The sequence below is a fragment of the Bos grunniens genome, chromosome 16, assembly GCF_055505025.1.
Source record: "Bos grunniens cultivar Pamir isolate PY7600 chromosome 16, Bosgru_T2T1.0, whole genome shotgun sequence".
Classification (NCBI taxonomy): Eukaryota; Metazoa; Chordata; class Mammalia; order Artiodactyla; family Bovidae; genus Bos; species Bos grunniens.
In genome coordinates this window covers 43,884,028-43,910,937 of record NC_141180.1, presented here as the reverse complement: position 1 = coordinate 43,910,937, position 26,910 = coordinate 43,884,028, and the positions used below count along the sequence as shown (strand labels likewise).

At 41.5% G+C, this 26,910-nt stretch overlaps 1 protein-coding gene across 1 annotated transcript in view; it reads right to left on the bottom strand.

The window, feature by feature from the left end:
• Positions 1-26,910, bottom strand: part of F5 (coagulation factor V) — an 81,333-nt gene that overhangs the window by 8,957 nt on the left and 45,466 nt on the right. Inside the window, exons 10-22 of the mRNA XM_086344782.1 lie at positions 25,995-26,206; positions 25,284-25,434; positions 23,165-23,377; positions 19,247-22,055; positions 15,268-15,430; positions 14,074-14,310; positions 12,993-13,203; positions 10,224-10,403; positions 7,531-7,647; positions 6,590-6,661; positions 5,047-5,150; positions 4,169-4,324; positions 1,740-1,884 (exon numbers count right to left, since the gene is read on the bottom strand). Coding sequence (XP_086200908.1) covers positions 1,740-1,884; positions 4,169-4,324; positions 5,047-5,150; positions 6,590-6,661; positions 7,531-7,647; positions 10,224-10,403; positions 12,993-13,203; positions 14,074-14,310; positions 15,268-15,430; positions 19,247-22,055; positions 23,165-23,377; positions 25,284-25,434; positions 25,995-26,206 — 4,770 coding nt within the window. The remainder of the gene's footprint in view (positions 1-1,739; positions 1,885-4,168; positions 4,325-5,046; positions 5,151-6,589; positions 6,662-7,530; positions 7,648-10,223; positions 10,404-12,992; positions 13,204-14,073; positions 14,311-15,267; positions 15,431-19,246; positions 22,056-23,164; positions 23,378-25,283; positions 25,435-25,994; positions 26,207-26,910) is intronic.

The following is a 26,910-nucleotide window of genomic DNA, read 5'->3' as shown; positions in this document are numbered from 1 at the left end:
AATTAATGCTTCTTGTATAGAAAATGGAGGTTTTAAATAGACTAGCATTGTTGAATGCCACATTTTAGGGTAGCTTGACTCTATGACCTGAACAAATGACCAGTTAACATCATATACCATAAGGAAAGAAAAAAAAAAAAAAGACTCAAAGAGCTGTTTCAGGGCTTCCACATGGCTCAGTAGCAAAGAATCTGCCTCCAATGCAGGAGATGTGGGTTTGATCCCTGGGTTGGGAAGATCCCCCTGGAGGGGGAAATGGAAATCCACTCCAGTATTCTTGCCTGGAAAATTCCATGGACCAAGGAGCCTGATGGGCTGCAGTTCATGAGGTCGCAAAGAGTCAGACACAACTGAGCATGCACACGCTATGCTATGGAGCTGTTTCAAATTTTCCTGCTTATATAAAATTTGCATTTTATGTGGAGGATATTATATACCATGGCTATCTGGACATGGGTAAAATGCCCTTTCCATATCCCTCATGAATATCAAGAGTTTATTGTATTATTATCTGCTTTGATAAGAAACTGATTCCAAGATTCAGTTACTTTCTCCACTGTGAGCTGTGCTTTTATCCTCTACCTGAGAGAAGGTGCTGTACCTTCCCAGGAGGTGTGCCACAGCAAGTTTTAGGTATGTTTGTATATTGATCTCCCTCCTCCCTCAGCCCTTGAGCAACTTGGTGGTGCCTGGATCAGCCAAGCCCAGGGTGGTCTGCTTCATTCTTTTACTGCGGACTGTGAGACTGAGGTTATATTCTATATATGCTTTGAAGTAAAAAATGTTGGAAAGTACCACTTTAAGAGAGAAGAATAGTTGATGAGAACCTTAAACATCTTATATATAGAAGAATTTTATTATTGCCATTTATGATTGCCTAGATTTATATATACCACAGGTCACATTACATCCCCTGAAAAACAGAAACTTACTTAGAAAAGGCTTGGGTACCTACATAGAATGTGAAACAGAACACAGAGTTCAATCAAGGTTTCAGGAAGTTGGGAAGCAGATTTAGTTCTCAAAAACAATTATTGACTACCTAATATATGCCAGTCGGAGAAGGCAATGGCACCCCACTCCAGTACTCTTGCCTGGAAAATCCCATGGATGGAGCAGCCTGGTAGGCTGCAGTCCATGGGGTCGCTAAGAGTCGGACACGACTGAGCGACTTCACTTTCACTTTTCACTTTCATGCATTGGAGAAGGAAATGGAATCGACTTAGCGTTGGAGAAGGAAACTGAAGCGACTTAGCAGCAGCAGCAGCAGCAGCAATATATGCCAGTAATGTTGCAAGACACTTTTATTATATTAAAGTCTGAGTGACCTGGTTGGAAGGCTTTTAGAAGGGTCAGACCCGGTTTGACTCTCAATTCTTATTGGAAATGGGCTGGTGGAGGTCATGCTTTGCTAAGGTCCTTCTTTGGAGGGTCAGAGCAGTGTCCATATGGTCCAAACATTGTTCAGAGAGATGGTGCCTGCCCTCTGGCTGCTAGAACCAGTCTCAGTCTAGAACCAGTCTCAGATCATTCCTTGAATGGAACCTGTGTTTCACAGAGGTTTTTCTAGGAGCCTTAGTAATTGGAGAAAACTAAAAATTCTACTCATTCTCCCATATGCCCCAAATCTTGACTCGATGAATAGCAGCGAAAAAATGTCCATGGGGTCACAAAGAGTTGGACACGACTGAGAGACTGAACTGAACTGAGCAAGAAAATAATGCATCTGTGTTCCTTACCATTAACCTCACAACCTTGCAGCTCCAATCGAAGGGCAGGTTTGTTATAGGATCCAGTTGGAGAGATCCTAATGTATCTAGCCACAACAGGTGGGTCAATCTGATTCTCTTTTATTGTAGAAGCATCTGAATTGCCACCAAAATACTAGAGGAAAAGAGGAAAATTTAGTTATGTAACAATTCTCTATAAAGTGATTTTATAATAAAATTTTCATCCAATTTAATGTTGTAATATTACGTTTTCAGGTAGCCTGAGTCAAATTAATTTGGTCTTAAAAGATAATTGGGAATACTTCCACTTCAGGAAGATAGTATAGATGAATTTTGCCCTGTTCCTCCTGCTGAGTACAACTGAAAACATAGAAAGACTCTGAAAGGTGGAGAAGAGAAGGCAGGCTGGCTAGGGTTCTCAGGACCCAAGGAACAACACGGTGTCAGTCCCCTGGGTTTTCTTTTTACCTCATATACAGACTTATAAGTAAGGGAGCCGGGAATCAGGAGCCACCAATAGGTACAGGCAAACAAACAAAAACAGAATAAACAGCGAAAGCATTTTTTCTCTGGCCTCAGGACCGGAAAAGGCAGTCTAGCAAGACTGAAAACTTGGAGGCAACAATTGTTCTACTATAAGCCAAACACCATAGGCTAGAAAACAGTGTCCCCTTCCCTATCAACAGCTGCAAAGGCCAGATGGGGAACCTAGACTCCCATGCTCATGAAACTGTAACGAGGCACCCCAACACTGTCACTGGAGTCCTGGCAGAGAAAACAAAATAGAGACCCTGGATTTCCATCTCTTCTATCTTATAATAAGGCTTTCCCTCTTGTGGTGTCAGTGGAGACCATTCCATCCCTACCTATTTGCAAGGAGGAGAGGGGTCCCAGCTCACGCGTCAACAGAGGAGGCCAAGTGGAGAATGGACTGTGACCTCTACCTGGCAGTAAAGAGGCTGTGTCCCATCCCCCTTCCCTGGCAGAACAGTGTCAGAAAGAGCCAAGGAAAATCACAGATAAGAGCAGATATCAGTAGCATTGTAAACAGAAAAGCAACAGCTAAGAGCAGTCAAACAAAGGGCCAGTTCTTTAAAAAGATTAAAGAAAATTGGCAAATCTGAAGTAAGACTGATAAAGCGAAAAAGAGAAGAGATTCATGTTACCAATATCATAAATGAAATAGTCAATATCACTACAGACCCTACACAAATCAAAAGGACAGTAAGGGAATAATACAAGTAACCTGTACATGTATATTTAACAACTTAGAAGAAATGACTCAATTGAGAAAACACAAACTATCCCAATTCACCCAAAATGAAATAGATAATCTGAATAACATGTAACTATTAAAAAAAATGAATTTGTAATTTAAAAAGTCCCAGAAAAGAAATCTCCAGGTCCATGTGGCTTTTACTGATGAATTATACCAAAAGTTTAAAGAATTAACGTCCATACTAGATAATCTCTTCCAGAAAATAGAAGAGCATGCTACCTAATTTATGTTATAAAGCTAGTATTATTCTCACATTAAAACAAAAGGACAGTAGAAACAAAACTATACACAGATAACCCTCACAAACATAGATGCAAAAATCTTTAAGCTTTAAGAGAGTACACAAATTAATCTTTAATTTGTGTACTCTCTGCAATACTGATTGCTATGATTCACAATTTAAGGTTTTCATGATCTATTCTAAGGTTATAGTGCAAATGATTTATTATAAGAAATAGCTAAATGATGACATAGAAGATAGTAAAATAGTAAACGATTTACAGGAAAAAAATGAAACTGATTCAAGGTTATCAGTATAATAATGGTGGACTGATCCTTGTATTCAGATAGCTTTCTTTGGAGAGAGGAGCATGGGAGGAGGGGAAGGATTGGGCTTGGAATAACTGGGTCATTGGGAATAACCCTGGCTGAGCCTTTGGAAGATCCAGCAGGGGGACATCACGCCTCAGGCGTGACAGCAAAAAAAAGAAAGAAAGAAAGAAAGAAATGTGAGAATCATACTGCCTCAGAGCATTGCTAGTATTAACACTATTTCCTTCACTTGGGGCTTCCTTCAGTTACACTGAACTAAAGAACAAAATGAAATGTGAGAGTAAAATCGAAAATTGGTGGCCAAATTTTAGCATGGGCTCTTTAAGACACACAACCAGATATTCTGCTGTATATCATCTGCCAATCTGAGAAGTTTGGATACTTAGTTTGATGAAAAAGAGATTTTTCTTGCAAGTTTTATGGAGTTTTGAAATTTCAGAAGTTAAGGGTTTTTTTTTTTTTTAGTTTATAATATACAGACACATCACTTTACCACTTTTCTTCATAAAACACTAAAAATGCCATCTGTATTTATAACACCCAAAAGGTATTTTTTAAAAAGATATAGTAACCCTAGGCTTGGGGAGAAACAGTGGTGCCCACAGACCATCACATTCCTTGTGCTGTTCCCTTTGAAGATCCGCCAGTTTTTCCGATCCAAGCTGTAAGCCACACAGAACTCGGTGGTGTAGTAGGGCTTCAGGTAGTGTTTGGCGCCCTGGGTCTGGATCCCCGTGAGCAGGACTTCCTTTTGCATGTCTACCTGCAATGTAGCAAAGCCACTGAGCAGCACTATCCTTGTCAACAAGTCACACACACACTGCCTGAGGTCAATGCACAGCTAACTTTCCTTAGAACAAAATAACAGCAAACAAACTAATAAAATGGCTAGGTGCAACCCATATTTGAACACAGGATACCTGAATTTGAATCCAAACTCAACCAGAAACTAGTTGAGTGTGACATTGGGAAGTTAGTTAATCCCTCCGTGCCTCAGTTTTTTTCATCTATAAAACTGGATATTGCTAGACTAACCGGGAGTTGGTGATGGACAGGGAGGCCTGGCATGATGCGATTCATGGGGTCGCAAAGAGTCGGACACGACTGAGTGACTGAACTGAACTGAACCTCACAGGTTTTGAGTATGTAAAGTACTGAGAATGCTGCCTAGCACCTAGTAATTGCCATTTCCCTTAACAACATTGCAAGAACAACAAGAAGAAATTATTAAACCACTGTCATTTTTTATTATAATAGTAGTAACTATTATCAGGTTGGGCCTTCCCAGGTGGCTCAGGCAAGGCAGGAGCCACAAGTTCAATCCCTGGGTCGGGAAGACCCCTAGAGGAGGAAATGGCAAACCACTCCAGTATTCTTGCCTGGAGAATCCCATGGACAGAGGAGCCTGGTGGGCTACAGTCCATGGGGTTGCAAAGAGTTGGACATGACTGAGCATGCATGCATTATCAGGTTAGTAAGACATACCTGGATCCAAGGTTCAGGGTTAAATTCTGTTGAAAGTTTTTCTGCGATCCAAGCATTGTATGATCCACCATTGTTTAACCTTGCTAATTTGGGTTCCCAATAACCTAAATACAAAGGAAGAAAATAATTTATTCAGAATTAAAACAAAATGAACATCCAGCTAGCAATTTCTCAAGTGAATTTAGTCCCAGTGGAAAATCAGATTTCTAAAGGAACATCTGTTTTAGTTAGGAAACCAGGCAATGGAAACGGGCCTCAGCTACTAAGTTAGTCCCTGATGATGAGATCTTGGTTTCAGGCCTGTGCTTGGACAGCTGTCAACCACCACCCACCCCCTTTTCTTAAATATAGGTCATGTTTATTTTTTCTCAGTTATGCTGATGTGGTTTCTGCTGAGTGTGCCTGCATAACAGAAAGATATGGGGCAGATTTATGGGAGCCTCATGATCCTTTCCCCCTGGAGGAGGAAATGGCAACCTACTCCAGTATTCTCCAGTCCATGGAGAATCCCATGGATAGAGAAAGGGCTACAGTCCATAGGGTCGCAAAGAGTTGGACATGACTGAACAGACTTAGGTTGTACACATGCATGATCCTTTACATTTGACCTCTTGATCTTGACAAGAGTTTGAAGGCAAAGAGAGGAAATTGAGGAGTTTGTGATGCACAGTGGGTGAACAAAAAATTTCTTGAATAGATGAATGGTTGACACAGCAAAGGGGTCTACAAAGGTCCGTGTAGTCAAGGCTATGGTTTTTCCTGTGGTTATGTATGGACGTGGGAGTTGGACTGTGAGGAAGGCTGAGTGCTGAAGAATTGATGCTTTTGAACTGTGGTGTTGGAGAAGACTCTTCAGAGTCCCTTGGACTGCAAGGAGCTCCAACCAGTCCATTCTGAAGGAGATCAGCCCTGGGATTTCTTTGGAAAGAATGATGCTAAAGCTGAAACTCCAGTACTTTGGCCACCTCATGCAAAGAGCTGACTCATTGGAAAAGACTCTGATGCTGGGAGGGATTGGGGGCAGGAGGAGAAGGGGACAACAGAGGATGAGATGGCTGGATGGCATCACTGACTTGATGGACGTGAGTCTGGGTCAACTCCGGGAGTTGGTGATGGACAGGGAGGCCTGGCATACTGCGATTCATGGGGTTGCAAAGAGTCGGACACGACTGAGCGACTGAACTTAACTGAACTGAACTGAATGGGAACTATATTATGTTGCCTGTAAGACCCTGTGGTTCTGGCTGGAATATTACACAGTTTAGTCCCATTGACACCTTTACATTCTATAAAAAAATCAGTGATGAGTAAATTCTGCTTAGAAAATACACGTAACAAAGTAAAAGTTCCATGGCTAGAGATTATATCTCTGGGGGGTCAGTAATTAGATATTTTACTGCTGTTTTACTATCAAAATGTGGTAGAAAAAAGCCTTGAGAGGAGCAATGACCCATGGAGGCAGGGTCATCATGTATGGTTTTGCAGGCTGTATACAACACAACTGTAGGAGGTCCCTTTCACAGGCTATGATGCTACTACTTACCCCAAAACTCAGAAGCCTGGATCTGTGAGTCAGCTATCAGGCCAGTGCTTAGTCCCATTGGCATCTTACATTCTATAAGAAATAGAACAATGAATAAACTTTGCTTAGAACGCACATATAACAAAGTAAAAATCTCCATGGCTAAAGATATACCTCTTCTGGGTCAGTAATTAGTTGTTTTCACCTATCTGTGTGGCAGCTCACTTAAATATGTCTGATCATAAAATCATAAATGCACTGGCAAGACTGATACTTAATAGAAATGAAAATTAATGACACCTTAGTGGAAAACAACTTATCTAGAAGTGCAAATAGTTTTTAAATTGATTTCCATATTTTTGTATCTTAAAATAAGCCATTTTACAATATTAAGTACCCTTTATAAGACTGTGTTCTCAAAAGTTGACCTGAAAGTTACAATGTTATTTATGTCCTGAACAAAGAAGGGAATGCTAGCCACTAAGCTATTTGGATGTTGACACAGTGCTTGGTACTCAACAGGTGCTTAATAAGTGCTGGCTGGCTGGATTAGTGGATGGACAGATGGAAACTGTGTTTCTTGAATACCAAAATGCCAAGTTCAGTGACTATCTTGGTCAAAGCTGAATTCCTGGTATCTTTCCCTTCCTCTACTCTAGAAGTCTGGAGAATTTCTCTTACGCGCTTTCCCGTGGTTCACAAATCATGAAGGAGGATGCTTTATTTCGCTTCAGCAAATGAGAGGAATGCCTTTGGTTTGAACCATTTAGTTTAAGATTCCTAGCAGACTGATGTTTGCAATCAGACTCTAGGTCGAAATAAAAGCAATTACTGCTACAGATCATGCTTCTGTTGTGTCAGAGTTCTCAGAGTTGAATATTTCCAACCTAAAACTTGGTGATATTCTAGGAACAGGTACTCTCCTGCTAAAACAAAAAAATAATGTGGCTCTTGGATGATACCTCTGTCTACAATGAGAAATGGTGTCTGCATCCCTGCTCTCTGAATTTCTCCAACTTCCGTGTCTAGGAGCCACCAACCAGGTTTTGATGCCTTCATTTCAAGAGTTTTAAATGAACCTAAAATAAAAGACAACATTACATACCCAAAGATTAACAGGCTAACACTGGTTGACTCCTGCCAAAGAATCCTAAAATCTCTGCATGGCAAGTGATTTAGAATATAACTTGAGTTAGCCATTTCTCTTTAGGCAGTATTACAGGTGTATCAAAACAAACAACAACACACACACACATTCACTAAAAACAAATTGCCCTGGGACCTTAAAAAATCTCCAATACCCCTTACAAAAAGAAATGTTTCATTTATATAAATATCATGTTACAAGTTAACCCATACATAATGCAGCTTATCAAAGCAACTTTGAATGATAGTCATTGGGCCTCACAAATCTTGTACATGTTTCCTTCTCTTCATTTTTCTAGTTTTTCTTTTTTATATGAGAAAATTAAAATAAAACATCCTTCCCCCATGTTTCATATTTTCTATGAAGTTTACATTTTAGATAGAAGTGTACAAACATTGTTTCAGAAAAGCACTGAAAAAATGAAATTTCTGAAACCTCTGATTATTCATTCTGGTATTTAACATTTCCTACCACTAGTTAATACTTATATTCTATTGACTATGATCTGTGACCATTTCCTAGATTGTGAATAAAAATTAATAGCTGATGGCCATCCTCCTCAGACACACTAAAAAAAGATCTCCAGCCTTCTACTCTCTAATGCAGGTGTTAGGTGTAAAGATTTAAGTGGGCCAGTTCCCTGACCCACTTCTCCCAGGCTAGTGGAAGGGATAATTGATCTGGTAATACTTGGTGAGAAGTTAGGGGTGAGCCTGACCTAACCCTTTCTTTCTGTCCCTGATTTTAATAGAGTGGCTTTTGATAGCTTTGTTAATGAGAAACTGGTGTGTTGCATACAAACAGAACCCCTTTTCCCCGTGTGTGAGAGTGCTGTTGCTCCAGTCGTTCTTTCTGTAGTGTCCTATTAGGGTGTGTCAAACTAAAGTCTGGAGGGCGTGAGTTTGCTTCTGACCTTTAGCAGTAGGACAATCCCATTTTCAGGTCATATGCCAGCAATAAGTACGTTCCTTAAACACAAAAAGTTACTTACACTATAATTATTTGTGTTTGTTCGGCAGATTTGTTCGGCACTTGTTTCACATGTTCAACCCTTCTGAGTGTATGCGCAGCCCCCAATAGGCAGAAGTCTCAAGGAACCTCCTGCTGTGAAGCTCTAGCTTACTCAGTGTGTGATTTGTTTTGTTGTTTTAGTTGCTCAGTGGTGTCCAATTCTTTTGTGACCCCATGGACTATAGCCCACAAGGCTCCTCTGTCATGGAATTCTCCAGGCAAGAATACTGGAGTGGGTTGCCATGCCCTCCTCCAGGGGATCTTCCCAACCCAGGGATCAAACCCATGTATCCTGCATTGGTAGGTGGGTTCTTTACCCCTTGTGCCACCTGAGGAGCCTCTCTTCCCCCATCCTTAACCACATCCAGCCTGTTTGGACTAGTGTGCCTACTTCTGAGGCTGATTCACACACCAACTTCCCCACTCAAAATCCTATCAAGGAGTTGCCTTGACTAGCTTCTCAGATACCATTTGTGGAAGGTAGGCTGCTTATTAAAAATGCAGACTGCTGGGCTCCTGCCCAAGTTCTACCAGATCAAAGTCTCTGAGAGCAAAATCTCTCTTTAAAGCATCTGCATTTTAACCAGCTTTGTAAGTTTTTAGTATGCCCAGTACAGTTTGAGGATCAATGGCATCAAACACACTCCTACTCACACACCTACAAGCAATTCACTGAGACATAAAAATCCTTTTTGATGGTTGTAGTTTGTTTAAACCTAGTCATTATTTTGCATATGAAAAGATTTAAATACCTTTATTATTCTTTGGCTTTTATAATCATTTAAAAATATATTCTTCACTTCATAAGTCAGTTTAAGATTCAGATTTCGACAGCCCAAAGATATCAGGGTGATAAGACTGAGGAGTAGAATTCAAGAACGCTGAAATCCTGGTTAGTCTCTGATTTCTGCCCAACAGAATGTTTTAGATGCCTGATCCTTGTGGGATTCATTTTGTAATCTGCTTAAGACCTGGCCCACGTGACACATAATGGCTTGGAAGAACCTGCGCTAGACATAGCATCTCTGTAGAACCAAGCCGGTCTGCAGATTTAGTCTGTGCTGTGCTGCAAACAGTGCAGACACTGGCTGAGTCTTCTGTACTCTGCATGCACTTTTGGAATATAGCTTTGCGCAGGATCCAAGTCAGAGCCTATGCCTGACCGCTTTTGAAAGTGAAAAGTGAAAGTGAAGTTGCTCAGTGGTGTCTGACTCTGCGACCCCGTGGACTGTAGCCTACCAGGCTTCTCCGTCCATGGGATTCTCCAGGCAAGAATACTGGAGTGGGTTACCATTTCCTTCTCCAGGGGATCTTCCCTACCCAGGGATCAAACCTGGGTCTCCCGCATTGGAGGCAGACGCTTTAACCTCTGAGCCTCCAGGGAAGCCAATGCACAAGGAAGAGATGCACAAAGAGGGAATGGGAAAGAGTTACAGATGCTAAGTTACAGCCTTGCCATTTGGTACTGAGACCTCTTTTCATTGCCAAGAATTTTACCAGGCAGAAGGGGCCAGACCCCTAACTGGTGCTGTTGAGTGCCGTTTTCTAGCAAGGTCTGGCCATGAAAGTGAACCACGTGAATGTCTCGGGAGCCGCCTAAGTTCAGCAGGTGCAACCTCACCCACTCTTGCTCGTACATTCTCAAGCCAGGCAAGTTGTAGATCATCCCATTGATGGCTGAAAGGACAGAAAGTTGCAGTCAATTAGAAATCTGTGTCTATCAGGAGAGAGGCTGGTAAGGAAATATAGGGCCTCCCACTCACCACCCATCTTCTTTATTACTTGCATGCCTACCCACCCCACAACCCTGCCCAGGCATAGTAAGGGACCTCCTACAGTTCCTAATATCAGTGAGAGACTAAAACAGAACCACTTCTCCTCATACCAGCCTGTGGCAGAAGTGTGGGTGAGTCCCCTTTCCAAGCAGTTTATCACTCTTTTCCTCAAATTTACATGTTTCCTGTTCTGTGCTTTATCCATTTATTCTTTACATTTATAATATGAATTTTCCTGGGCTACTTAAAAGATAAGGACTAATATGGGCAGATAAGTAAACTAGTCTTTAGAGAAAAGAGGGTAAGTAAGGGGATATGCAGTGTATCACCTAAGGCCTCCGAAATTCAGAGAGAGTTCCAGGCAAAGTTAGGAAGTTGCACTTCATCTTTGTTGGACCCCAAAACCTTAGAGATTCATGTTTATCCTCTCATTTGTCTGATGCTCCTCTGCCCCTTTCCCAGCTGGGATGTCCAGGGTTCTCAGACTTTATCAACTCTCCCCTTACTGAAGTGTGTATGTTTTTAAACATCTGGTAAACCTGGTCATCTTAAAAAAGAATACGTATAAAATGTTAATGATAACGCTTAGGGCCACCTTGCACTTAATTGGGACTGAAGTGAGGGAAGTTTTGGTGGTGGTGGTATCTGTTGTTGCTTATTCTTCTAAAGGGTAAAGGAACTATTGTGCAATTTCTGGAACCAAGCAAATGAATTTTTGGAGGGAGAAGAGTTGAGATCATTTTGGCCCCCTTAAAATTATATCAGGTATGGGAGCACCTGTCTATATCTTCATAACATCAGCCTCCCCTCCTCATCTTGGTTTCTGTGAATAGATCTAAGAATAAAGGTTATCTCCAGCAGTTATTAGGTCAAATCATTACATCAGGATAGAGAAGAAAAGATGCTCAAAGCAGCAAGTGCTCAATAAACATTTGCTGAATTTAGCTGAGTGATAGAATTCATTCATTGATTTATTAATTCAACACATATTTACTTAGTGCATACAGCAGAGGCCAGGCATAGGTGGTCTGCTTATCAAATACCCTGATAAGTTCGACAGTGGAAGATTACCAAATTATAGCAATTTAGATGACATTACATTTAAAACTAAAATTAAACAGGGTGCATTTTAGTCTTTCCTTGAATAATCAGAAGCAGGGCCGCGAGAGTATTCAGCAGGTAAAGGACATAGCCACGAGACAGCCTGTCTGCTTCTGCAGTCTGCGCTTTCCCACTGTGTTCAGAGGTTTTCAGAGGCTGTGCTTCCTACCTTGAGACCAAGCACCTTGGGCTGAAAGGCCTAGAGATGGTAGGAGAAAAGAAAAGAAAGCTCTGCCTGGAGTCTCTTGGTTAGCTCTCAATCAACGCTATTCTAGACTGCATAATAGAATTTTTTAACCTTGTGTGATAAGCAGCGTCCAGAGGGTGGGGTTTTGGAGCAGATTGTAAATCATATTGTTTTCTTACAGATGAGATCAGACTGAATTCTACAATTGTAGAAGTTTAATTAGGAAAAATAAGCTTAAAAGGGGTAGCCTGAGTATGTAAATAGGGTGGGAGAGGGAGCATAGACCAGCTTAGCCTTGATGACTGGCTGGGAGAGGTGGCAGTGAATTGAATATTGCTTATAATGTCTTTTTTTTTTTTTTTTTAATTCTTGAAGCAATAGCAACTTTCTTCTTTCCTATTACATTGAATGACTGACCCATCACCCAAAGCACAGGACCTTCCTTGATCAGAAATCTCATAGCAATCACCTCTATTCATCAAACTCTGAAAACGGGATCTTAATTTGTTTTCTAATTCCTAAATTCTTTAGAAATTTAGGATTTCTAAATCCTAATTTCTTAGGATATCGTTGTTCACCGTATCCTAAATTCTGCTTTTCCCTAAAACTGTAATTCCACTGCCAATTTACTGACTAAATTCCCAAATGGATTTCAGAGTAGATATACTTTTCCCTCTTTCCCCACCCAAATGCTGTCTTGGCATTCTTCTTTCATTACCTGGCTACCCAGTTTCTTAAATCACTTTCTCCTCATATTCTTTGAGTTCCACCTGTGAACTGCTGAGAGTTACAAATATGACAGTCATTCTTATTTTGGAAGTATGTGTGGGCGATCACTTCCACATAAATAATTGATCCTTTAGAGATCAAGAAACAGATTTATGAACTGTTTAATTGCAGAATAATACTAATTCCTTTCCAATTTATGTTACCAGTTGAAGCCCAGTGGCTTTTGGTTGGTTGGTTTGGGTTTGTTTTGCAGCAGCCTTGTGTGCTATCTTTCAGATTTTGTCTGCTCTCTTTCACCTACACTGCCACCTGCCAGGTGACATCAGCCTCCTAGACATTTAAGGATCTGGTTTTAGTTAGAGCTCCTGTTTCCACAGAAGCATCTTATGCCTGATTTTGAGAAGACCTGTGGGCAGGAATCACTGTCACCCAGTAAGTTGGTTCGGAGATGAGATCAAAGTCAGAGGAAAATACCATGAAACTCATGGGAGTTTTTTACTTCTGAGGATGCACGTCTCCAAGACCTTGTGGGCTTCTTGTCATAATACCAGCTCTTCTTTTCATCAAAGACCATAAAAAGCAGGACAAATTCTCTCATGTCCACAGGCATGTTGGTCTCCTTATCAAGTGTCCCTTTTCGGCAGATCAGAAGAGGCCCTATCAAGCCTGAATGGATGTCTTTTTCCTGGAAGACAGTAAGAGCAGACAGCACACATTCATGGTTTCTCAAGATTTTCTTTGCTCTTCTGACAATCACTGATCCTATTGAAAAGGAGACCTTCTCAGAGGCTCTCAATTTGAAGATTACAAATGAATTACAGCTTAATAAACCTGGATATTTATTGTCTTCATTCTGTGATGCTCATATTGCCTTCCTCTGATTAATCCCTTATTTCAACATGGTAGTAATGATAATTATGGTGATGATAATGATAGGGATACTATTATAAATACTATTTATTGAGCATCTGTTAGGTTAAATATTTTCCCTGTAGTATCTTATTTAATTCTGACAGCAATCCTATATGGTAAAAAATAAATTCATTGATTGAACAAATATTACCAAGTGCCTACTCCACATGCTATGTACTGTTACCTCATTTTTAACTCTGGGAACTGTGGCTGAGAGAGATCAAGTAACTTTCCTAGGGCTACACAGTAAGAGATAGGATAGAAATTGAAATCTATGACTATGCTCTCTCTACCACCACCAAAATGGGGGAATCTTGAATTTATAGTTCTTTTATCTTAAAAAAAGAAAAAGCAGGAGAAAGCTAATACTTGTTCAAGGAAATTGCAGATAAACATCTTCCTCTGTAAAGCAGTCACTCCAACTGGGGCTAACCATTTAAGTAATCCTTCCTCCTTTCCACTTCTCACTGTCTTCTGAAGATCTGCATGCAGAGTCCCTGGTTTTGGTAGCAGTTGACTGTGGACCCTGATCCTTACACATGCCTCATGGAAAGCAGGACAGATATTTACTAGGAAATCATGACATTCCATTTGATGGACTCAACTTAGGGGAACGACAAAAATTTTCAATGGCTATGCTTACTGGGTTCACTGCTGAGTAGTAGGCCCAAGCCCGACAGGCAGATCCAGGGTTTTCTGGCCCGGATCGCGTAGTGGCGTGCCATACATAGGTGTAAGTTTTATTGGGCTGAATAGCATTGTCCTCCTTAAACCATTCAGGAGAGTCATCTTCATAAGTCTTTCCTTCTGATGATTTTTCATAGGAAAGCCCATGGGCATGAAGAGAATATGGTCTGGATGCTAAATTTTTAAAACGAACCTAAAAAGAAAGGAATGATTCACAAATGTGTTTAAGCTTAATAAAGCCCAACCCCCAAAATGTCAGCATTATGGGCTAAACTGGATGGCTATTCAATTGAATCTAAGATATATTGAATGCTTAGAATCGCAAAGTAATTTTTGTGTATTATTTAATCTAATTTTACAACCATCCAATGAGATAGGGCCCATGTAGTTTTCTCCAGAAACACCAAAACAGGTTTGTTTTTAGGCTCAAAGATTATCTACAAATGAAATGATAAAGATAGGCACTACAGATCTGAAAATGAATGAGGCTTTGGGCTTCCCTGGTGGCTCAGACGGTAAAGTGTCTGCCCGCAATGCGGGAGACCCAGGTTTGATTCCTGGGTCAGGAAGATCCCCTGGAGAAAGAAATGGCAATCCGCTCCAGCACTCTTGCCTGGAAAATCCCATGGACGGAGGAGCCTGAAGGCTACAGTCCATGGGGTCTCAAAGAGACGGACATGACTGAGCGACTTCACTTTCTTTCTTTTCTTTTGGTTTTACTCACAATAAGATTTCAATCTACTGGTGTAAAGAGATATGTACATGTGAATTCCAGTTAAAAATCTGGAGACAAAAGGTACTGTAAACAAAGTATGGATGGGATTTGGTGGGAATGCCTGGGAGGAGCAATTCAGTTGAATGTTTAGGAGAGGTTGAGAGAATTATAGTTTCTTCAGAGAGATGGAATTGGCCCATATAGAATGAACAGGAACCTGGCAGGGGAAGAAATAAAATTGTGAGATCATTTCTTTTTTTTCTTGAAGAGTGGCAAGTAGGTTGGTAAGAAGTCTTGAAAAGAAATGTAGTTATTTGTTAATTTTAGAAAATAAGTAAGTCACCTATAGCTTTCTTGCCACTTCCATCTCTACAGCCCTCTGGTGCTTGTGGAAATTCCTCTGATGATCTTATCAATGCTCAAAAGATAACTTACTTGGATAACATCATCCACTTCAGCTCTAATGACTGGACCAAGTATGCCAAGATGCTCTTCATACTCCCCCTGAGGATCAAGTTTGGTAAAAGTGCTATCAAGGTACTTTCGGAAAACTACTTTCTTGTATACGGTGTCCTCTGGAACATAGTCAGCGTCATCACTGAAATGAAAGTAATAGCATTTGTTTAAAGGAACAAATTAAAGACCATTCAAAGAATTGAGGAAATTCTCTGTTTCTGAACATAGCATCTAGTGTAAAGAAGATATTTGAAAATATTTGATGAACAAATGAATTAAAATATAAGGGACTAAAATCATAAGCCAGTAAATATCATTCAGCTCCCATCTCATGTATTGTTTCTAAGCATATCCTCCTATGACCCTTTAGACTGGATCAAATCTCTCTCTAACATTCCCTAAATTTCTACATAGTTACTGTAGTATATATAGTAAATCCCTGTTGTATTCTTATAGGGTTTCTATAGTATATATAGTAAATTATATATTATTTATTTGTGAGATTACCTATTAAAATCTGACTCTACCATTAGAGTGAAAGCCCCATGAGATCAGGGACTGTGCTTAGCTTGCTTATAATTTTTATTTCCAGTGCCTAGCAAGGTACCTGGCAAATAGTAAGCAGATACTTATTTTATGTATTAATGAATAAGGCTTCCCAGGTGGCTCAGCAGTAAAGAATCTGCCTGCCAATGCAGGAGAAGGGGTTGGATCCCTGGGTTGGGAAGATCCCCTGGAGGAGGAAATGGCAACCCACTCCAGTATTCTTGCCTGGAAAATCCCATGGACAGAGGAGCCTGGTGGGCTACAGTCCATGGGGTCACAAAGAGTCAGGCACAACTTAGCTACTAAACAGCAACAACTGCAATTAATGAATGACAAATATAATCAGATATCAACATAGCAGATTTTAATTTTAAAAGTAGAGAAAGTCATGCAATGGAATAGTGCCAGGGTTTGGGACAGGCAGATGATAATGGTCAGTTGATTTAGAGGGTCACCTCTGTAAAGGCCACTAGATGGGTGGGTGCTTTATATTCTGAAAGTAGCCACTCTCCCCACATTTGCTTTTGCTAAATCACATTATTCTGCATGTGGTTCACCAGCTCAGTCTGGGACTAGAGAATATCAAATTTTCCTACTAAATCTTAAATTTCCCTAGAGTCTGGGTGGTTTAGTCATTAAGTTGTGTCCAACTCTTGCGACCCCATGGATAGAGCAGCTTGACAGGCTACAGTCCATGGGATTCTCCAGACAAGAATACTGGAATGGGTTGTCATTTCCTTCTCCAAGAATCTGGGAAACAGGCCAGAAGCTCACCATGAATCTCATAGTATTTGTTATACAATACAAGCCATCGTTAGAGAATCCCATTCTGCCTTCTTTCTAGTCTTGCTATACTAGTAATCCCATTCTTCCAGACTCTAAGCATGGTATACAGTCCCCTAGAACACACATGAATGTGTGTGCTAAGTCATGTCAGTCATGTCTGACTCTTTGTGACCCCATGGACTGTGGCTGGCCAGGCTCCTCTGTCCATGGGATTCTCCCAGGCGACACACATGGGGTTTTGAAGGAACTGGTTTCATCTCTTTACACTCTAGAAAACCTTACTCCCTCAGGAACTTGCTTAGCAATCCCCAGACAAACTAGTTATTCTCATATAGTAAAGGGTGTTACATTTAAATAGGAAGTCACAGGAGAAAGTCTCTTAAACTCACAGAGTTTTCATGTGGAAATGTCAGGCACCATATTAATGAAATAATTTCTCTGAATCACACCATGTGTGGTGTTTGCTTACTCTAGTTGCACTTTGATTTTAATTTATTAGGGTAACAACTAGCTTTTGTGAAAGCTATGGGCTATATTTGGACAGTATAAATATGGCCATCAGCTACCATGTCATCAGTTATCCCCAAGAGTTTGTAGTTGCTTCTTGTACCCCTTTCTCTTCTTTTTCTATATTGTCATCCCAGAATATAGAACCCAGTCCAATGTGGTTTTCCACACTTGAGCAAATTAAAATGAAAACTAACTTTAAAAAATGCATGTCAAGCCATTAAAAACTCTCTGTTGTAAGTCAATCCACTTACAAAATTGCATCAACTCCTTCAACTCTATGGTTGAAAAGTGGCTAGAACCCTAAAATGTTAGAGCTGAAGCAGATCTTGGGGCCCACTTGGTATAACTCCTTGTTAAAAAGACTGCAAATATCCCAATCAACTAGGAGTGGCTTAAAACTTTTGAAGGGTTTCTTACTGCTCTTTGAAAAACATCAAAATTCTTCCCAGGGCCCACAAAGCCTAGTAATATCTTATCTCTACAGAGCTAGCCAAACACTTTCTTAGCACACATGCTCATCTTGAGCTCCAGCTACAGAGGCCTTCAGTCTCAGGGCTTCCTCCTTCCCCAGGGCCTTCATCATGCTGTTCTCTCTGTCTAGAATGCTCTCCCCTCTCCACCTCCTGTTCGTTTTCAGGTCTCAACTCAAACATCACTTTTTCAGTCAGACTTGCTACTTCTCATATCACCATCGATCACTTTTCCTTATTGGTCTTCATCATGGTTATTTTTTTTACATTTATTTATATGAGCACTTGGTTCATATCTACCTGCCCGACTAGACACAATGTGTCTAGTGAGAGCAGGAGTCATGTGCGTTTATATTCTCTTTTATTGTCTCAGCACTTAGCACAATGCCTAGGAGAGAATAAGCCCTCGTTAAGGAGTTATTGGACTTCCCAGGTGGCACTAGTGGTAAAGAACCTGCTCGTCATGTAGGAGACATAAGAGATCCAAGTTCAATTCCTGGGTCGGGGAGATCCCATGGAGGAGAGCATGGCAACCCACCCCAGTATTCTGGCCTAGGGAATTCCATGGAGAGAGGAGCCTAGTGGGCTACAGTCCATGGGGTCACAAAGAATCAGACACGACTGAACACACACACACACACACACACACACACACACACACAAAGACTTATTAACTGAGTGATGCTATGCTGCTGCTAAGTCACTTCAGTCGTGTCCGACTCTGTGTGACCCCATAGATGGCAGCCCACCAGGCTCCCCTGTCCCTGGGATTCTCCAGGCAAGAACACTGGAGTGGGTGAGTGATGCTATAAACCAAGTTAAAATAAAAGTTCCAATCAAGATGAATCATAATCTAATGAATGGCTCAATCGAGGGTATAAACTTGCTTTTTGCTTCTAAGCTACTTTATACCCTTGACCTCTGCAACTGGAATCACATGGAATTTGACTTAATCTTCACCAAGATGGTATATACTTCATACTGATCAGTAAACAATTAAAAAATGTTTTTGTTAAGTAATGGCAAAAGGAGATTTCTACATCACAAATTTAGATGTGAAGCCAACTTCAGTGAAATCATATTGATTATCCTATAGCTATTGATAAGTCACTTCCCAGGTGGTGCTAGTGGTAAAGAATCTGCCTACCAAAGCAGGAGACACAGGAGATGCAGTTTCAGTCCCTAGGTGAGGAAGATCTCTGGAGGAAGAAATGGCAACCCACTCCAGTATTCTGCCTAGGAAATCCCATGAACAGAGGAGCCTGGAAAACTATAGTCTATGGGATCACAAAGAGTCAGACATGACTTAGCAACTAAACAGCAACAACATTGATAGACTGGGCTCTGCACTGGAGCAAGAAGGAGTAGGAACATCTTTGATGAGAAAAGAAGAGAGAGGAGGGTGCTGATTTAAATACACCATATCAAAGACTTCTCACAGTGATGGCTCTTGTGTTGTCCAGATGTCACCTGAAGTAGAAAAGCTTATCTTGGAATTGACAATGGAAAAGAGTATAAGCCAAGTTGCACTATATAGGGGAACTAAGTTATCTTAGAGTGATTTGTCCAAAATCATCTTCTTAGACTGTTATAATTACTTTTTTTAGCATTAGTGCAAAAAATGAAAATATAAGAACTGGTCAAACCTTTGCACAAATTTTGAATAATCCCAGGATATTTCTTCAGCTGCAATGTAATAATATTTTCTGTTTCCAGTGTTGCTGCGGAGGTACCATGCTGCAATGTTGTCAGGATTTCTGGAGGAGTTGATATCTGTCCTAAGATCAGTTTGGTAAGGGTCATTATAGGCTACAAACTCAAATTCACCATAGTCTTCTTCACTGCTCTCTTCCTTCTGCCTTGGAATAATTTCAATATAATCTCCATCATCTCTACTGAGGCCTACTACAACCAGCGGATTAAATTCTTCTGGTATAAAAGTGTTATTTAGTGTAGAGTCTGGTGGAGGAGATGGCATCTGACCAATATCTGCATTAGGGAAAGTCTGACCAAATTCTGGAAGAGGCAATGACTGACTTGATTCAGAAGTGTGGGATGTCTGATTAAGATCTAGAGGAGGTGATGTCTGCTTGAGATCAAGCTGGCTGAGGTCTGGAGAGAGAGACTCCAGGCTGAGGTCTGGAGAGAGGGGTGTCTGGCCAAGATCTGGAGAGAGAGACTCCTGGCTGAGGTCTGGGGAAAGGGCTGTCTGGCCAAGATCTGGGGAGAGAGACTCCTGGCCAAGGTCTGGAGAGAGGGACGTCTGGCCAAGGTCTGGAGAGAGAGACTCCTGGCTGGGGTCTGGGGAAAGGGCTGTCTGGCCAAGGTCTGGGGAGAGAGACTCCTGGCTGAGGTCTGGAGAGAGGGACTCCTGGCTGGGGTCTGGGGAAAGGGCTGTCTGGCCAAGGTCTGGGGAGAGAGACTCCTGGCTGAGGTCTGGAGAGAGGGACGTCTGGCCAAGGTCTGGAGAGAGAGACTCCTGGCTGGGGTCTGGGGAAAGGGCTGTCTGGCCAAGGTCTGGGGAGAGAGACTCCTGGCTGAGGTCTGGAGAGAGGGACGTCTGGCCAAGGTCTGGAGAGAGAGACTCCTGGCTGGGGTCTGGGGAAAGGGCTGTCTGGCCAAGGTCTGGGGAGAGAGACTCCTGGCCAAGGTCTGGAGAGAGGGACGTCTGGCCAAGGTCTGGAGAGAGAGACTCCTGGCTGGGGTCTGGGGAAAGGGCTGTCTGGCCAAGGTCTGGGGAGAGAGACTCCTGGCTGAGGTCTGGAGAGAGGGACGTCTGGCCAAGGTCTGGAGAGAGAGACTCCTGGCCGGGGTCTGGGGAAAGGGCCATCTGGCCAAGGTCTGGGGAGATGGATGGTTGACTGAGGTCTAGAGAGGTAGCTGTCTGCCAGACTTCGAGTTCCAAGGAAGGGAAAATTTGACTCACATCAGTAGGGATGGCCCTGTTTCTTAGGTCATAGTTGGGTATCTGGCTGGGCTGTGTGGGAGGAGATCTGTTACTGGGGGCTGTAGTAGAATGTGTTGGATCAGGAGATCTGTTACTGGGGGCTGTAGTAGAATGTGTTGGATCAGAGTCTTGAATAGGGAATATTTGATAGTGTTCCTCTGGGCTCACTGTCGGATAAAGATCTGGAGGGGAGCTGGTCTGACTGGTGGTGTCATTTGGTGAGGTCTGGTCATGGTCAGGAAGTGAGGCTGCAAGGCTAAGATTCATAGAGGGGAATGTCTGATTGAGGTCTATGGAAAGAGATGTTTCATTGGACGCATGGAGTAACAATGAATGATTATGTCTTCTGTCTGAAAATGAGGCATTGACCTCTCCTCTCAGAGGATGAAAACTCCTTGGAGATAGAGGAACATGGTATGCAGGCTTTTCTTCCTTTTTCTTTCTTCGTGTCCTAATTAACGGAAGGCCTTCCTTCAATCTACTATTTCTTCTATCCTGTCTGTCTTGTAGAGGTTTACGTCTAGTTACCAAAAATGTTGGGTGGCCCCTCTGCTTTCCATGACTGTTTTTGAAAGGGATGTTTTCTCCCCAAGTCCTTGAGTCATTCTGGGGGCTGTTTGGCAACTTATTAACAGTCTTGTTTTCATTAGCATCTTGGATTATTTCATAACTGCCTTTCTCAGAAACCAAATGCCATTCTCCATTCAGAATCTTATATGGATCCTTTTGTTGTAAGAGTAACAGATCACTGGGAATGTCCTCCCAGGGCCCCATTCTGGAAGAAGAAGAGTTGTCTTGGCTTAAACGTGTCCTGGTTTTATGTGCTGGGAATCGCGTCTGGGAGAACTTATGCTTTGCTGCTTGGCCTCTTCCTACCTGGAATCTTTGATGTTTGGCCGGTTTTCGATTTTTGAATCCTGTGCCAAATGGAAGTAGGCTTATCCCTGTGACATCTGAGAGTGGACGATCTTCTCTAGGGTCTTCAGAATAAGGGCTGGAATGCTCTGCCATGGGAGGGTTGAGAGCTGAGTTCTTATCTAAGCCAGCGTGTTCCAGGGGGGAACCAGCTGCAGGGGCTTCCAGGTGCAGAAGAGTTTTCAGAGATTCTGCAAAGTTGTTGGCAATAAGCCTGCTAACATGACTTGGGGAAGAAGAATTTGAACCAAGAGATCTGTTGGCACTTGGAGGAATGAATTCAGAGTCTTTCTCCAGAGCTAGGGCGGTAAGATTGAGCTCATCTTTCTCCTGATTCAGTGACGAATTTCTGAATGACCTAAGACCTAGTATTAAAGCCAGTTCGTCCTGGTAATCAGAGTCAGCATCATTTTCATCTTCGATTTCTGAAGAATCATGAATTTTCTTTGTAGTCATGGCTGTAGATCCTGAAGGTTCATATATAATCTCATAGGAGTCATCATCATCATTCCGGATACACTTAGCATCCCTGAACCTCAGCCGTAGTTTTTTGCTTCTTGGATTGGAATTCATGGTGGTTAACATCCAAGTTCCTACAAAAAAGAAACAAACAGAATAGAGAACTCTGAGGACAGAAAAAGATATTAAAAACTCTATGGTCCATTGTAGCAGATAATTTCCAGTGAACTTTCATCAGGGATACTGTGGTCTGTGGACCATAACTGATCTGTGAACTGCTGGTTACTGTTCCACAGTGACATAAGGAATGAAATCGAGAGGAAAGAGTATAGGAAACCTTTTTGCAATCTGACATTTCCATGACATCCAGCCATGTGATCAGTACATTGATCTTATTTGACAGAATATGGACCCAAAGTATTGGTGGGTGCAAATTAGGGAGAAAAAACTTTCAGCACAAATAGTTTGAGAATCCCTGTTTTAGAATATATTCAAAAAGAGATGAATCAAGAATGAAATGTGCATGTATGCTAAGTCACTTCAGTCATGTCCGACTCTGTGCGACTCTATGGACTATAGCCTGCCAGGTTCCTCTGTCCACGGAATTCTTCAGGCAAGAATACTGGAGTGGGTTACCATGCCCTTCTCCAGGGGGATCTTCCCAACTCAGGGATCAAATCCAGGTCTCTTATGTCTCCTGCATTGGCAGGCGGGTTCTTTACCACTGAGCTACCTGGGAAGCCCAAGAATGAAATGGTCTGAATATCAAAGCTCTTGTGAGTTGCACATTTTGTTAGAGAGCTGAAGTTAGGTGAAAGATGATGAAATAAGAAACATCTTATTGTTTCTTTTGTTTCTATTGTTTCCCAAGAAATAAGAAACATCTAGGTATTTCTAAGGAATAAATAATTCAAGTGGATCCAAGACAATATTGAATCTCTTTGAAATGGTATGTGATTTCCTGGCAAGTCTTCCATAGATATAACATGTTGATTGTCTACTGAGTCCTAGGCATTTGGCACATATTGCAATGACATTCACTTAGCCCAGAGAAGGATAAATGAAATGCACATAAAAGGACTGGACCCATTTGAGTAATCAATTCTCCCAACAGAAATCATGAATAGTATTGAAAGGAAAGCCCACCAGGAATCAGAGAGAGAAGCCCAGGAAGCGTGGTAGTCTGAAGAGCTGCAGCAGACCAGGCAGAGCAGAGGATCCCCTCTAAATATCCAAGTCTTACCAACGTTATCCATTGTGACAGTCACGGATTCCCCCTGCATGGGGAAAAGGGTCAAGGTGTCCTCGTGCCTCTTTCCATAGATGAATGAGTGCCCAGTGAAGTGAATGGTCAAAATGTCATTCTGGGTTCCCACACTGCAGAAGTGCCACTGGACAGTGTCATCAAAGCAGAACCCTAGTATGGGTATACTCTCAGGCACATAGCCGTTAATAGCTGGAAGAGTGAAATCTGTTAAAACATCAGGCCTATACCAACAAGAGGAAATGTGGCTAATGATAACCCAGTGATACTCTGGTTGTGTCTTAGTGATTATATGGGATAAGCTTTACCAGATTGAACATCAAACACAGACTTTTCAAATGAGAACTTATTCTTTAAAGTTAGCCAAGGGAGAAAGGTCAGGATAAAAACAAAGCCTTCATTCACATTGATTTATTCATTCGTTAAGTGTATATTTTATACTCTAGGTCTGCTTTCAAAGATATTCTGAGAGTCAGCTTAGAATATTATCTAGAGTAATTTTACCTGGAGAAAAAGCATAACATAAGAAAGTCAAATTCTTAAAGCATTAGTTATTGAATACAAGTAATTATCCCTAAAAACGAAGTCTATTTAGCATATTTTTCAGTTTTTATTGCTCCATCTTAGCATTTATATAATCTCTAGTTTGCACTCAGCTATCAAGTTCAGACATTTTCATTCTCTTTCAATGGGATACATTTTTAGGCAGTATCAGTATTTACTTATATACTAAGCATGTTAATAAAATCACAGATGATTTCTATGAGGGCAGGGTCTATGTCTGCCAGGGTTACCACAATAACCCTCATCCTAGTATAATGCCTGGCACTAGTGAGCACTTAAATACTTATCACACAGCTGACCTAATGTGTTTTTACTTTGTACCTGATTCTGGAAGCTTTTCTAAATGATCTATAGCTGCACTAATGTGGTAGCAACTAGCCACTAGTGACTATTGGGCACTTGAAATATGGATAATCTGGATTCAGATGTGCTGTGAGTATAAAGTACACACTGGATTTCCAAGACTTAGCAAGAAATAAAGTAAATCTCTTTAATTTTAATATTGAGTATATGTTTAAATAATACTTGCAATATATTAAATAAAACATTACTAAAACAAACTTCACCTTTCTCTCTTTAATGTTAATATGTCTACTAGAAAATTTTAAATTGTATTTATGGCTCATATATAATTTCAAATGGACAGCACTGGTCTAGAACTATGACAGGTTTGCTGCCAAAATGAAATTAAGCAAAAAAAGCTGAGGCTGACTCCCTGTTCAGAGTTATTTTCCTGGTAACTGCCAGTTCTAATAATCGTCAACTGTCAGTCATCTGCAATTATATGAACAGACTGTGGAGAAATTGTCCTCCTTTCTGTGATTACTTATGAGAGAAAATGAGTACAGTAACTCCCAGCTCTGAGGAAAGGGACCCTGACCCTTGTGGAGAAGTTTGCTTCCAGCTGGCTCAGTGAAATTTCTCCCAGACTTCCCATAGCAGTGGCTTTGAGCGCGGACTTTAAAGTTACAGAAAAGCCTGCTGAATCCTGACTCAGATTATTCTTTCTGTTCTGTACTTCTTACTGCTCACTTCAAACCTCTTCATGGATTGGCTTTCTAAGACTCTTGGCTCCCTGTTTGCATTTTGCTTAGTTTGATTTGAGTCTAGCTTTAGATCATTTACCTTGTTTCTGCCCTGGGCATAAAGACTATTCACCTTGCACCCAGTCTAAAATCCTCAGATACCTTTGACCAAGGCCTCTTCCCTCAGCTACCCCCACCCTTCACCCTGTTCTTCCCTGTTCAGAGCATGTGTTCATGCACATGTGCTCACACACCCACACACACACCCAGACACACACACACACATGTATTGGAAGCAGGAAACCAACAGGGTGTCTAAGGATAACAAGCATTGACCTCTTGCTGTAAAAAGAGTTCTTTATCACCCAGTAATTTCATCACCAAATTCCTGGACTGGAAGTGAGACTAAGAGGTGAGTGGATTCTAATTCACACCTCTGCCTCTTGATACAGTCACACTTCAGCCACAGGAATAAAAAACTGATGGACAAAAAGAGGCCTCCGACTTACTACTCATGATGTTTGACTCATAAAACTTGGGGTCATCACGTTTCACTTTCTCAGGATTTTCACAAAACTTGTAGATGTTGTCCTCAATGTACCAGCTCTTGTTCTCGTCAAACACGGCAAACACAGCCTGCTGCTCAATGTCTGCTGCCCTCTGGAGGATAAAAGTGCTGTGTGCAGTGATTAGCATCCTGGCCTAAGGATTACCTACAACACTGAGTTCTCAGAAACTAAAGGCACACAGGTCTCGGGGCCCGAGGAGCCACAAATTCAGACATCTGTGAACCCACTGTGAACAAAGCCCTTGTGAGAGTCACTTTTACCAGGTGATGTCTCACTGAGCCCTGAAACAGCTCTGTAAAAATTTTAGGAAGGAATAATACTGTTTTGATGAAAGGAAAAAATTAAGAGAAACCAAGTGACTTGCTTATCATGTAGCCAGTATGGACAGATCTGGAATTTGAAACAAACGAAAAGTACTGTTATAGCACTGTAGACTTGTCTTCTCCAATAGAGTCCATGTAAGACTTATCTAAGAAATAAATAAGACAATAAAGTAACTAAAGGAATAAGCCTTGTTACATTCACGCTAAAAAGGGACTACAAATATTTTCTGTTCTTCAGACGCAAAAGCCCCGTTATTTACCAATGAGAACTACTCTATTCCCATCAGAAGTTCTCAATTTCTGAAAGGTTACTTCAGGGACAAAATACCTGTATGCCTCGTCTATCCAAGGATCTGCTCTTACAAATTAGAAGAAGCCCTATCAGTCCAGAAGCAAGGTCCCTTGTGATGTCCACATTACTGTAGTATGGTCTTGTTAAGCACTGAGCATCATTTTCTGTGGGTTCATCAGATTCTAGGATGTTCCACTTATAAGTGTAGGTTTCCCCTGGTCGAACTGCTCTGATCATGGTGTTGCTGCCTAAAAAAAAAGTATATTTAAAATTGGTTTTGATTTTCAAAATTATTTCATGGAAAAAATAAGTAAAAAATGAATGAGTAATTTAAAATAATTGAGCTCTCAATAGAATCAGTGTTGAGAAAGGGATATTCTCTTTATATTAAGCTCCATTTGATAGAACTTTGAATTGGTGTTGCTGTTTAGTCTCTAAGTCATATGTGACTCTTTTACAACCCTATAGACTGTAGCCCACCAGGCTCTTCCGACCATGGGATTTTCCAGGCAAGAATACTGGAGTGGGCTGCCATTACCTCCTCCAGTGGATTTTCCTGACCCAGGGATTGAACCTGTGTCTCCTGAGGCTCCTGCATTGGCAGGCATATTCTTTACACTGAGCCTCCTGGGAGATGTCCAGAACTCTGGATCAGTCAGTTCAGTCACTCAGTCGTGTCCAACTCTTTGCAACCCCATGAATCACAGAATGCCAGGCCTCCCTGTCCATCACCAACTCCCGGAGTTTACTCAAACTCATGTTCATCGAGTCGATGATGCCATCCCGCCATCTCATCCTCTGTTGTCCCCTTCTCCTCCTGCCCCCAATCCCTCCTAGCATCAGGGTCATTTCTAATGAATCAACTCTTCACATGAGGTGGCCAAAGTGTTGGAGTTTCAGCATCAGTCCTTCCAATGAATACCCAGGACTGATCTCCTTTAGGATGGACTGG